Source organism: Alexandromys fortis, unplaced genomic scaffold (genome assembly GCF_014885135.2).
Source record: "Alexandromys fortis isolate MF-2015 unplaced genomic scaffold, M_Fortis_MF-2015_v1.1 scaffold_3, whole genome shotgun sequence".
NCBI classification, from domain to species: Eukaryota; Metazoa; Chordata; class Mammalia; order Rodentia; family Cricetidae; genus Alexandromys; species Alexandromys fortis.
The window spans coordinates 19,041,055-19,053,691 of record NW_026067909.1 but is presented as its reverse complement, the minus strand read 5'-3'; the positions used below and the strand labels follow the sequence as shown (position 1 = coordinate 19,053,691).

General features: G+C 55.5%; 1 protein-coding gene across 2 annotated transcripts in view; it reads left to right on the top strand.

The window, feature by feature from the left end:
• Dagla (diacylglycerol lipase alpha) overlaps window positions 1-11,297 on the top strand; it is a 62,927-nt gene extending 51,630 nt beyond the window's left edge. For both annotated transcript variants that reach the window (XM_050137134.1, XM_050137133.1), the window contains exons 11-20: window positions 439-522; window positions 615-692; window positions 1,078-1,158; window positions 1,850-1,992; window positions 2,335-2,403; window positions 2,713-2,785; window positions 3,895-4,094; window positions 4,991-5,120; window positions 5,612-5,799; window positions 7,966-11,297. In XM_050137134.1, coding sequence (XP_049993091.1) covers window positions 439-522; window positions 615-692; window positions 1,078-1,158; window positions 1,850-1,992; window positions 2,335-2,403; window positions 2,713-2,785; window positions 3,895-4,094; window positions 4,991-5,120; window positions 5,612-5,799; window positions 7,966-8,923 — 2,004 coding nt within the window. In that variant the 3' untranslated portion in view covers window positions 8,924-11,297. The remainder of the gene's footprint in view (window positions 1-438; window positions 523-614; window positions 693-1,077; window positions 1,159-1,849; window positions 1,993-2,334; window positions 2,404-2,712; window positions 2,786-3,894; window positions 4,095-4,990; window positions 5,121-5,611; window positions 5,800-7,965) is intronic.
• The last annotated feature ends 1,340 nt before the right edge of the window (window positions 11,298-12,637 follow it).

Genomic DNA, 12,637 nt, shown 5'->3' with positions numbered 1-12,637 from the left:
AGGGGCCAGGCTGGGGACCCGGGCCACCAAAGCAATCCCTTTGGCCAGTGAAGCCAGCTGTAGCTTCCAGATCATCTCCAATATGTAGTCCAGAGACGGCCTCCTCCATTTTGGTCGCCCAGACCCACACTGCCTCAATCTAGGTGGGAGAATGAAACGTCAGTCCCATTCAGTTTTAGGGCCTCCAGCCTCAGCCTTAAGGAAATGGAAGACACCCAAGATACTGGGGAGAGGCAGTGAGCCATTTGGAATGAGCCCAGGGCTGCCTGAGGCAGAGTGGAATGGGAGGGGCCAGGGACCAAAGAAGCCTCAGCGACCTCCAGGAGCCCTGGATTTGGCAGGGATTCAGGACCCTGTGGCCAGTGGGGAGTTTCATTGACACGCCCTAAGTCTGGCCTCATTCTGGGGTCACTTAGGCTCATGAGACGGTACTCCTAGGTCTATGAAACTCCCTTCTACGTAGCTGTGGACCATGACAAGAAGAAAGTGGTGATCAGTATCCGGGGAACCCTGTCCCCCAAGGTAGGCTACCATGACTCCCGCATAGGCACGAGTACTGTGGCCCTTGCCTGTCCTCCTCAGCCACCCTTAAGTGACTTTCTTCTTTCCCCAAGGATGCCCTGACTGACCTGACTGGAGATGCTGAGCGACTCCCTGTGGAGGGACATCGAGGCACTTGGTTGGGTCACAAGGTATCAGCCTCCACATCCTGAGGTGCCCTCACCTTTGCTCCCAACCCCAGACAGCACTCAGGCACCTGTGTTTGGCAGGCTCTTTCCTCCCAGAGAGCAGACAGGAGGCTGTGGTCTCGTCGGCCTGCCCAGCCTGAGGCCCGGGTGTTCAGGGGCTGTCCATTGAAGCTCCAGGGCAGGCAGTGGGGAGATGTCACACCTGTTTCTGCCAGACTCTCTCTGAACCTCCATTTTCTCACTTGGAAAATGCAATTCAAAATGGGACCACAGAAGGACCCACAGGCTCCAGAGCCTGTTTTCTGAGGGCGGCTGGAAGGGAGTACTGCATGAGGTCCTGCTGGTCCCTGAGGCTGCCGATCAGCCCTGCTCTGTTCCTCTCTTCCAGGGCATGGTGCTCTCAGCTGAGTACATCAAGAAGAAGCTGGAGCAGGAGATGGTCCTGTCCCAGGCCTTTGGGCGAGACCTGGTGAGGGGTTTTCCATGCCATCCTGTCCTGGAGAGGAAGGGTGAATGATGCCACCCCTCACCCAACACTAGCTCCTGTCTGTCCCTCCCACATGTCCAGCTCCACCCGGCTCCACCCCACCTCCCAGGCTCCCTCTTCTCAAAGTGTCCTTGCTTAGCACACTGTACCGCGGTTCCCAGATGTGTGCTCTGCTAGCCTCAGAGTCAGGAACACTTGTTGCAACAAATTTTACAGAACCCGGTGACAAAAACAGCCACAGAGCAGGGAGAAGGCTGCACCTCATCTGGGTGGCAGCCTGGGTAGCTCCTGAGGATGCTGCCAGCACCCATTCCCAGGTCTCACAGACTCTAGGCTATTGGTCAGGGAGGAGGGATGAGGTAATGAAACAATTATAACTGATCCCCAGAGTGGTCAAAGAACAAGTGCAATGCCTAGGAGGGAGGGAGCTGTTGCTGATAAATCAGGGAGGGCTTCCTCGAGGAGGCAATTTCTGAGCAAGGCTCTAGAGGATGAGTAGGAGTGTGTGAAAAATCTCACTAGGCCTTTTCCCTATGAGGATCCAGCTTGGCTCTACCTCAGCCCTAGCATCCATGCAGGACAGCATGATCCCAGGACTCTGAGAAGAGCCCTCATCCTCCCAGTGTCCACTGGGAAACTGATGCAGGGCTCTCAGGCATCTCTTGGTCCCCAGGGCCGTGGAACCAAACACTATGGCCTAATTGTGGTAGGCCACTCCTTGGGCGCTGGCACAGCTGCCATCCTCTCCTTCCTCCTGCGCCCTCAGTACCCGACCCTCAAGTGCTTCGCCTACTCCCCGCCAGGAGGCCTGCTGAGGTAAGAAGCTTGAGGCCTTAGAGCTAACTGGAGCAGCTAGGACACCTGATCCAAGGGCTCACTTGGGCTGGCCAGGACTGAGAGCTGGTGGCTGGACTGGGCAGCACGGCTTCTGAACACTGGAGGCCTGGGAATGGCACCGGACAGGTCTCGGGTGGTAGGATGAGGGTTTATAACCTGCCCAGTGGACTCCCCTCCCCCAAAGGCCTGTGATAAAGCACAGGGAGGAAGGGCAGAGGTTAAAGCCCAGCCTGGCATTATAAGCCCCCTGGAAAGCATCGCCCCCAGGTGCAGAGTGGAGCTGCTCTGGATCTGAGCCCTTTTCCTTGACTTCTCCTGCAGTGAGGATGCTATGGAGTACTCCAAAGAGTTTGTTACTGCTGTGGTTCTGGGCAAAGACCTTGTTCCCAGGTAAGTCCCTCTCCCTTGCTGTGGTCCCCTAGCAAGGCCTCACCCCACTCTGCAGCACTCACATCTCCTTCAGGCCCCCTCCCTTACCCTCTTCCTAAGGACTCTAGTGTCCCTTCCCACTCTTGGTGGCCCTGTGGTGAAAGACAGTGTAGGTCCCGCACTCTCCTGAGTGGCCTCTCTGACCTGGCTTGTCTCTACATCATGACCCAGCTGGACTTGTCTTCTGGAGGCCAGGGGCCCCCACCACCCCCTCTCCTGCCCCTCTCCAGCCCTTGATTGGGCCAGGCTGATGCTCGTTTCTTTCCACAGGATTGGCCTTTCCCAGCTGGAGGGTTTCCGCCGACAGCTTCTGGACGTCCTTCAGCGAAGCACCAAGCCCAAAGTGAGCCCCCACCAGCTCCCTGACCACTGGGAAGTCCTGGCTGTCCCTCTTGTTGCTCCCCACTGATCCCAGAGACAAAGCACAAGAGGTCACAGCTGTGTGTGGACACTTGAGGCAATCAGACCCTTAGTGTCCAAGCTCCGCCCATCCAATCGCTGCCATTGGTGAGGAGACAGGTCCAGTGTGGAAGGGACTTTGCTCATATAGTAAGCTGTCATGGCATCAGAACTGGAAGTGCTCCTGCACAGAGCTCCCTGACATGAGAAGGGCGGTCCCCGAAGGACACTGGGCAGGCAGAGGAAGGCCTGTTGAGGTTGCCCAGGCTCAGGAAAGGCTGTTGCTCCATGTGGAGGGTTTGAACCCAGCCTCATTCACTATTCTGCTGGGGCTGGGAGAGAGCCAGCTGATTCTAGCACATCCCAGGTCATGGACGATCCTGAAGGCCCTTTCTATGCAGGTGGGGTGGAGCATCCTGGGGTAGGAGGCCCTCCTCAATCAGAGGGTGCTCTATGAGATAGCTGCCCACCCCTAGTTGCTCGCCCTCTTTCTGCTGCCTGTCTGCAGCCTCCCTAGCCTTGGTGCCCATGACCTTCCCGCAATTGGGATCCTGGGTCAGGTGCTAGACCATGGGTCAGCATAGGCTCATGTGTCTGTCTCCCTGAAGGAGCCTAGTCCTTGTAAGCAATGTCTGCTCTTCACAGAGCCAGGCACAGGCATTCCTCAGATCTAGGACCTGATCTAGCAGGCCCTGCTGGCTCAGACTGAGGCCTGTCCCACAGTGCCTTAACCAGTGACCCAAAGCAGATCCCTCCCTTACCAGGTGTGTTCCCTACTCACCAGATGAGGGCTTGGCTAGTCTTCCAGGCCCTTGCCAGCCCTGAAATGCAACAATTCTATGCTATCTGTCCTTGGCATCTTATTGGGCACCTGGCAACCGTACACCTCAGCCACTGCCTCTTAAGGTGGGCACAGAACATTAAATGTTCCGGCTACTGCCTCCATCACCAGCCCTCTCCTCTCATCTGTTGAGCCCCTCCTTGAAAGCACTCTTGATCCTACCCACCTAGTTCCTCAGCTCTCTCTCTCTCCCTCTCCCTGGATCTATACAGTGGCGGATCATTGTGGGGGCCACGAAATGTATCCCCAAGTCAGAGCTGCCTGAGGATCAAGTAGAGGTGACCACTCTGGCCAGCACACGGCTCTGGACCCACCCCAGTGATTTGACCATCGCCCTTTCAGCTAGCACCCCACTCTACCCACCTGGCCGCATCATCCACGTGGTCCATAACCACCCTGCAGAGCAGTGCTGGTAGGTGCTAATGGGGATCTGGGCCACTCCTGTAGGTGCGGGTCCAGGGCAGGGGCTGCTGAAGACTGGACCGGCCACTGGTCACTTAACCACTCACAACTGAAGCAGAGATAGAGACAGTAGTCCAGAATCCCTACAGAGGGGTTCCTCCGGCTGCTAGCCATGGAAAGGGAGCTAAAAACCCAGCCCACGTCCATATCCAACAGGGACTTATGATTCTGTGTCTCTCTGAAGGAGCCAAGCCCTTGGAAGCAGTGTCTACCCCTCACAGGGCCAGGGCCAAGCCTAGGCATTTATCAGATCTAGAAGCAGGTATCAGGGACCTGACCCAAAGGTGGCAGTCCAGCTGGGCCAAACTGAGGCCTCTCCCACCTCTGCCTTGCACCCCTGCCAGGCCTTGACTGGTGTCTTCCAAGGCAGCTCTTCCTAAGCCTGATGTATTTAGGAGTGGATGACCTATGGCAGCCACCAGGCTCTTAGCCAGCTCATCCCTCAGTGTCCCTGCATTAGTGACAGACACACGTGGGCAAGACTGTGGCCGAGGCATATGCAAGAACAGTGTACCAGTAGGTAGGCTCTCCTGCCATACTCTCAGAGCCCTGGGCCCTGAGCTCTCTTAACACAGACTGACCCCCAACCCCCGACAAAAAGCTGGAGAGCTGAGCCCTGCCCAGGGGTAGCAGATGGAGTCTAGACCAAAAGCAAACTGGAGGCCTTGTAGGGACTGCAACTGAGGCTCCAGGTCAGCCTTTTTAGGCTACGGGCAAAGTAGCCTGGAAGGGAGCACTGACCTGCAGCCCAGGGTAGACAGGGGCCTCCAAATCCAGCCTAGTCCCTAAGCAAGTGCCCAAAGCAGAGCCCCAGACCCCTTTCTTCCCTACCTGTGTCCCTCTCAGCTGCTGTGAGCAGGAGGAGCCCACATACTTCGCCATCTGGGGTGACAACAAAGCCTTTAACGAGGTGATCATCTCACCAGCCATGCTGCATGAGCACCTGCCCTATGTGGTCATGGAGGGGCTCAACAAGGTGAGTGCAGGCAGAGCCCATGGCTGTCCTAGCGGCTGGGTCCCCATATCCCTCCTGTAAGACAGGGTCCTGAGACAGGCCAGCCACAGTCCCCAGCAGGGCCCTGACAGTCAGAAAGACCTGCAACCTTTCCACTCTACACTCGTGGCTCTTTCCACACACCACGTGGCCCATGGTAGGGAAGAGAGAATTCAGAAGATTCCTAGGGGTCCATCCCAGAGAAAGGCGGAAGTAGAGGCCCTGAAAGCAAGTTGGCCGTTACCACTTATGTAGCTAAGTGGGACAGCATTTAACTTCATGGGCCACTGAAGGACTAGAAAGAGAAGAGTACTCCAGCTTGGCTGTTCTAGGGACAAGCATCCCATGGCTAGTCCCAGGCCATCCACAAAGAAAGGGGCCCCACTGAACCATCAGGCTATTTGCTCTGGGAAGCCACAGCACTGGGCTGGCCACCCCTCTACCATCAGCCCCACCCCCCATCCTTTCCTCAGGTGCTGGAGAATTACAACAAGGGAAAGACAGCACTGCTTTCTGCTGCTAAGGTCATGGTGAGCCCCACTGAGGTAGACCTCACTCCTGAGCTAATCTTCCAACAGCAGCCGCTGCCCACGGGGCCACCTCTGCCCACCGGCCTGGCCCTGGAGCTGCCTGCTGCAGACCATCGTAACAGCAGTGTCAAGTAAGTCTCCCATCCCCACTCCGCCCCCAGGGAGTGTGGGTCCAGAGTCTGCATAGCTGTGTACATGAACATCCATGCATTCTGTGTGCCTGTTGGCCTGTGCATATCCCCAAAGCCATGTCCATATGCTCAGTGTGGGAGTTAAACACTACTCAGTCTTGCTCTCTCTTCTGTAGCTGTCTCTCACCTTGCCATCAGTGTCTGGGGAGGGAGGCATGGTTCCAGGAAGTATGAGAGGTTTCAAGGCACACACAGACCCATATACACCAGACCTAAACACCAATTTGCCCATTCCTAATTAGATCCGTGTACTTACATAGCTATGCATATACATTGGGGCTTATGACAAGCGTTCCTCATAAGAAATACTCCACACAGGACACATACCAAGGCAGGCAGAACACACATGGTTATGGGCACACTTGGACAGGTAGACATGTAAAAGTATGGCTGTATTGTGCCACACCCATAGCACACAGGTACGTATGATCCAGCTGCATACAGGCACCAAGGCATACACATGCTCTCACAGATGTGCACACACATCATGGCGAGTTCTAGAGTGGCACTCCTTCTAGGGGAAGGTTGTCCTGCCTTTCTGGGACCCTGACTCCCAGGCCTTGCATCCTTTCTTATAAATCTGGCTGCTGAGAAGTAAGATGTCACTGCTTCCTGGTCTTTGGTAGGGACACACCTCAGACATCCTTCCTTGTGTGTTTCTTGTGGTGGTTACATATCTCCATGAAGAACTCAGTCTGCCCTTGGCCACTATACGGGAGGCAACCACCCATTTCCCAGTTCCTCCTTCCTTCCCAACGGAGCAAGGTAGCTGCAGAGTTTGCTGCCCCTCTCCAGCATAGGAGGTGTGGGGGAACCCCAGGGTGAGGAAGGGATAGAAGAGGTGCTGGTCTGAAAGTTGGGGGGCAGAATCCCTCTCCCCTTCCTCCCTGCTCTCTGTCCTTCCCTCTGTGTCTCCCATTTACTGTAGCCTCATGAGTGAGCCAGAGCAGCCAATCTCTTCATGTCCTAGTAGGTTAGTACCATAATGGGTATGGATGCATAGAACCCAGACTCCTCCAGAAATCTTAATGCTGTTGGTGGGGTCTTAGGCCTTTTGGGGATCCCACTCCTGTCTACCTAGCATCAGCCTTTTGTTTTCTATCTTAGCTTCTTATGAATTGGGTTTATCTCATTTTATTTTAGATTTATTTTTATTATTTATCTGTGTGTATGTGAGCATATGTACACATATGTGTGGGTGCCCATGGAGACCAGAAGAGGGCGCTGAATTCCCTGGAGCAAGAGTTACTGGGGGTTGTGAGTGGCCTGATAGGGGTGGTAGGATCCGAAGCCATGTCTCACGACTGGGCAGAAGCACTTGTAACCTCTGGGGCATATCTCCAGCCCTATGAATTGGCTTTTTTTTAATTAATTAATTTTGGTTTTTCAAAACAGGGTTTCTCTGTGTAACTTTGAAACCTGTCCTGGAACTTGCTCTGTAGCCCAGGCTGGCCTTGAACTCACAGAGATCTGCCTGTCTCTGCTTCCTGAGCTCTGGGATTAAAGGTGTGCGCCACCACCACCTGACTTTAATTTATTTTTTTTTTATGTGTGTGGGCATTTTGCCTGCAGGTATGCCTGTGTACCATGTCTGGTGCCCTTGTAGGTCAGAAGAGGGTGTTGGATCTCCTGGAACTGGAGTTACAGATGGTTGTAAGCCACCATGTAGGTTTTGGGAATCAAATTCAAGTCCTCTGGAAGAACAGCCAGTGCTTTTTTTTTTTTTTTTTAGATTTATTTATTTGTTTATTAAGTATACAGTGTTCCGCCTGCATGAATGCCTGCAGGCCAGAAGAGGGCACCAGATCTCATTACAGACGGTATGAGCCACCATGTAGTTGCTGGGAATTGAACTCAGAACCTCTGGAAGAACAACCTCTTAATCTCTGAGCCATCTCTCCAGCCCCAGCCAGTGCATTCACAGCACTGAGCCATCTCTCCAGACACTATGAGTTGGTTTTCAAAAGTCAGGATTCCCTGCCTCCAAACCATTCAACAAGGACTGAATTAATTCTGTCCTTGTCCCCCCACCACTTCCTTCTAGCCTGGGAAGTAGGGGTCTCCTCAGTCCTTCTGAGTCTCGTCCCTTATGCTCTTCCCCTGCAGAAGCAAGTCTCAGTCTGAGATGAGCCTGGAGGGCTTCTCTGAGGGGCGGCTGCTGTCCCCAGTGGCTGCTGCATCAGCAGCCCGCCAAGACCCTGTAGAGCTGTTACTGCTGACCACCCAGGAGCGGCTGGCGGCAGAGCTACAGTCCCGGCGGGCACCGCTGGCCACCATGGAGAGCCTCTCAGACACTGAATCGCTGTACAGCTTTGACTCACGCCGTTCCTCGGGCTTCCGCAGCATCCGAGGCTCACCCAGCCTCCACGCGGTACTGGAGCGTGATGAGGGCCACCTCTTTTACATCGATCCGGCCATTCCAGAGGAGAACCCATCCCTCAGCTCGCGCACAGAGCTTCTGGCAGCCGACAGCCTGTCCAAGCACTCGCAGGATACCCAACCCCTGGAGGCAGCTCTGGGCAGTGGGGGTGTCACTCCTGAGCGACCCCCAAGTGCAACCAATGAAGAAGAGGAGGCAGCAGGCGGCGAGGGTGGTGGGGTGGCCCCCCGAGGAGATCTGGCACTGCACAATGGGCGCCTGGGGGACTCACCCAGCCCTCAGGTGCTAGAATTTGCTGAGTTCATCGACAGCCTCTTCAACCTGGACAGCAAGAGCAGCTCCTTCCAGGACCTCTACTGCATGGTGGTGCCCGAGAGCCCCACTAGTGACTATGTTGAGGGCCCCAAGTCCCCCAGCCAACAGGAAATCTTGCTTCGGGCCCAATTTGAGCCCAATCTGGTACCCAAGCCCCCAAGGCTCTTTGCAGGATCTGCTGACCCCTCCTCTGGCATCTCACTCTCACCCTCTTTCCCACTCAGCTCCTCCGGGGAGCTCATGGACCTGACACCCACGGGCCTCAGCAGCCAGGAGTGTCTGGCCACAGACAAGATCCGGACTTCCACCCCCACGGGCCACGGGGCCAGCCCTACCAAGCAAGATGATTTGGGCATCTCAGCACGCTAGCACCTGGCAGTGGCTGCTAGCTCCTCCCCAACCAGAACTCAAGGCTCTATGGGTACCTAATGGCCACTTGGGGCCCAGTAGCTTTGAGGAGAGGCTCCCAGAGGCCAAGTGGCCTCAGGCCCTGGAGCGTTGCTGCTGAGCAGGGGGTCCACATCCCTACCTCAGCCTAGGACCCTCAGAACCAAGATGTCTGGGAAAAACCGGGGTGGGTTTGGTACAGGGAGGAGACTTGAGGTTGGATGGTCAATCCTCAGCCCTCAGCCTGACTCCCCTGTGTGGGCAGCCTGGTATCTCTGTTCTGGGAATGGGACTAGGCAAGCTAGCTTCCTGTCACTGCCCTTCAGCTCCTCTCCCAGAGCCGAGGCAGAAAGCAGCCCCCTCTCCACACACTCTCATACGTCGTTCACGTTGGCACCTGCCCTGGTCCCTATCCCCCAGATCTGGTGCCTGCTGGCCAGCCCCCTGGGGTGATCCCCGCCAAGGTGGCCCACAGTGCTGTATATGTTTACAGAATCTGCTGGGCTTTGCTCAGGTTGTTTCCTGGGCTTGCAAGCCCCACCCCTAATCATGTGTTCATTGTCCCCTGAGGACCAGAGGGGCCTGGAGGTGAGTGGGGTCAGGGCCACCCCTTCTCTGCCTGGTGGCCCTTATCTTCATGGGTCCTGGCCACTGGGTCTGCCTGCCTACCTGCCACTCCCTGGCTTCCTGGCTCACCGTCTCCCTCCCCCACCCCCAGGACTCTGGCCAATCAAAGGGTGGTGGACACTCCTGTGACATCATCCCTGGCTGCAGAGTCAGGGCCCTGGGAAGAACAAAGGCATCCAAAGCCCCATCTCCTGGGTATCCTGCCTGACCCCTTTATGTTACCCCACCATGCCTAGGCAGCTCTGGGCTCTGGGGTCTGAAACCAAACATGCCTCTGCCCACTTGCTCTCCTGGCTACTTAGCTCCTTTCTGGGTCTGGGCTCCACCTCCCATTATGTTCTGCCCGCAAGAAGAAGGGCCAAGAGTAGGGTATCTTGAATCCTGGCTGGAAACCCCTGCCCACTGTTGAGGGGAGGGGCCAGTTACTAGGGCTGTCCCAGGGTAGCCTGAGGCCTTCGTGGCTTCCCTACGGTTTGGAGAAGCAGTCCAGGAGGTAGGAACCTAGCCTTTTCCCCATGCTGGGGTGGGGAGGTTGTGCATGCTAGTGTCAGGCGTGTGTGTGCATGTGCATGAATGTGCACCACTCCTGAGGAAAGGGGCTGCAGAGGGCTGCCCGCCTTCCCCACCTTGCCTGCCTCCTGATGCTCCTAACCTGCCAAGAATATAGCCTGTGAAGTGAAGCCTTGGGACAAACCAGTTACAGGGGTGTGCAGGCAAGCAACTGCCCACTCGAGCCCTCGTCTCCTTGGAAACATAGTCCCTACCACTCTAGCCCCACTCACAGCTTCTCTGGGCTACCTAGGCTCCCCTGACCACCTCATGGTCACTGGTATCTGGGCCCCAGCCCCAACTCTCATCCCCACAGCTGGGGTGGCCTGGATAGCTATCTGCCCTAACAGATGAAGACAGAGAGCTGGGAGCTGGGCCTCCCCTTGCTCTGTGACCCCCCACCTCACCAGACTCTTGGCCACTCTGCCCCCTGCCAAGGCAGTGCCTCAGCCTAGCACAGAAGTAAAATAAAAATCAGTGGTTATTAGAATTCAAACGTTAGACAGAATTTTAAATCAGAGAAACAACCCAACAAGCACCCAGCCAGCAGCAAGGAGAGTTGTGGATCTGGCCTTTTAACTCTTCCTCTGCCAGGGTAGGTGTGGGGGGCTCCTCTAGGGTGTGCCCCTGTGCCTAGGACTGAGCCATCAGGGACATACCCCCCACCCCCAAGGCTGCAGCCATACTGTGTTACAGGCTTGGGGCTGGGGCAGGCTTGGACTCAGCCCTAGACACCCAGGGCCAGCCCACCCCTTCCCTGTCCTCTCCCTGCTGACCCCAGAAGGGTGGGCGTGCTGCACGTTCCTGTCACTCCATGCCACATCTGGGGGGTCTGAGCCACCCCCTTCATCCCAGTTCAGATTGACCCCCACACTGCCCCCAGACCCACAGCACAAGCTCTCCCAGCCATGCGCTGGCCTGTCCTCCCAGGGATCTGGGGGACTTGCATATGCAAATAGTAGCGAGCAGGCAGGCCCTCACAACCCTCTGCACTCCGTGTGCCATTCTCCCGTGACTTTTTTGTACTTAATGTATGAAAGATCTACACTAATATTGCTGTAAAAAGGAGAGACATTAATATAGCTTATTCTATAAATATATCTGTATATAAAGTTTTCTGTATATTGTATAGAGCTGTGTATAAACTGGATGTAGAAGCACACCTCTGCCTCCTGTGATCGTCTTTTCATCAGGCGGGAATGGAGGCAGTGTGGGGACATGCTGCCAAGATCACAGCTACCAGGGAATGAGGACCTCTGAGACCATTCCCTAGAGGAGCCAGAAAGCCGGAGGGGAAAACCTGAGGATTCTTGGGACCAAGCCTTTTGTGCCCCCAAAGACAGAAGGCATGTAGGAAGGTGCAAGAACAGCCCAGCGGGTTAGAACTGTGGGGCTTGAGGTTGATACAGTTCCCATGGTTTTGTTAAAATTACGTGCTAAGCCAGCAAGATGGCTCAGTAGGTAGGTCAAGGCACTTGTCCCTAAGCTGGACCACCTGAGTTTGCTTCCCAGGAATCATGGTAAGAAATGCCTGCCACCAAACTGTCCTCTGATCTCCACAGGCATGCACACCTCCCCCAAAATAAATGCACAAACATAATAGAAACTTAAAAACAATATACAGATACGGTTTGCTGCGCTAGGGAGAGCCCTGTATTTTCCCCTGGCTTCCTGCCATGTCAGTGCCCAGGCCCAGGACAGCGCTGAGTTACATCAAGCAGGTGGAAGTCCCCTTGAATCCTGAGCGCTTGAGACCAGTCACTTGTTGAGTCCTGCCTAAGCAAGCTATACTGGGGGAAGGGTTAGTATCTGTCACATAATACACTTGAAGCATGTTGTCCCTCCCAGAGAGCACTGAGACTCAGGAGTAGGTGAACTGCCCCAGATGGAGAACCAGCAATTGGAATCCCAGGCTGGTTCCACCAGGCCTGCCCACCCCTTGCCTTTCACCCCGTGCTGTGAGCTGTAGCGGGAATGGCAATCCCAGAGAGGTAGCACTGAAGTGTTGAAGCCACTAGAAGCTTAGCTGAGGGCTTCTCTGGGGGAGTGTAAACACCTGGGAAGCCACAGGGACACAGCCTAACCTGGATCCAGAGCACCGAGGCTGGGGAATAGCAGGAGGAGCGCAGGGTAAAGAGGCAGTGCTGATCATCTTGCCAGCCTCAAGCCCTGAAACCTCCACACAGCAGAGGGCGCTGTTTCTCCAACTGGTCTCAGTGTGGCCCGCAGAGCTTGGTGTAGCCACCCTTGGCCCAGCCAAGCTTCGACTCCACCTCCTTCCCACTCAGACTGCCTCCCAAGTCCAGTATGACCCCACTTGATGGAGCTAGACAACAGCAGAAACAGCCTGCTCTGGGTCACACAAGAGGTACAGACAGACGTAGGACCAAATCCAGAGGCTTGTCCTAGCCTAGGACCCTCCTCTCATGGTGGTTTCCCCTCTTACTATACTGCAAATGATACTGAGCCTGATGGGGCAGAAGCAGAGCAAATGGCCAGAGAGGTACTGTGGCTTGCTCA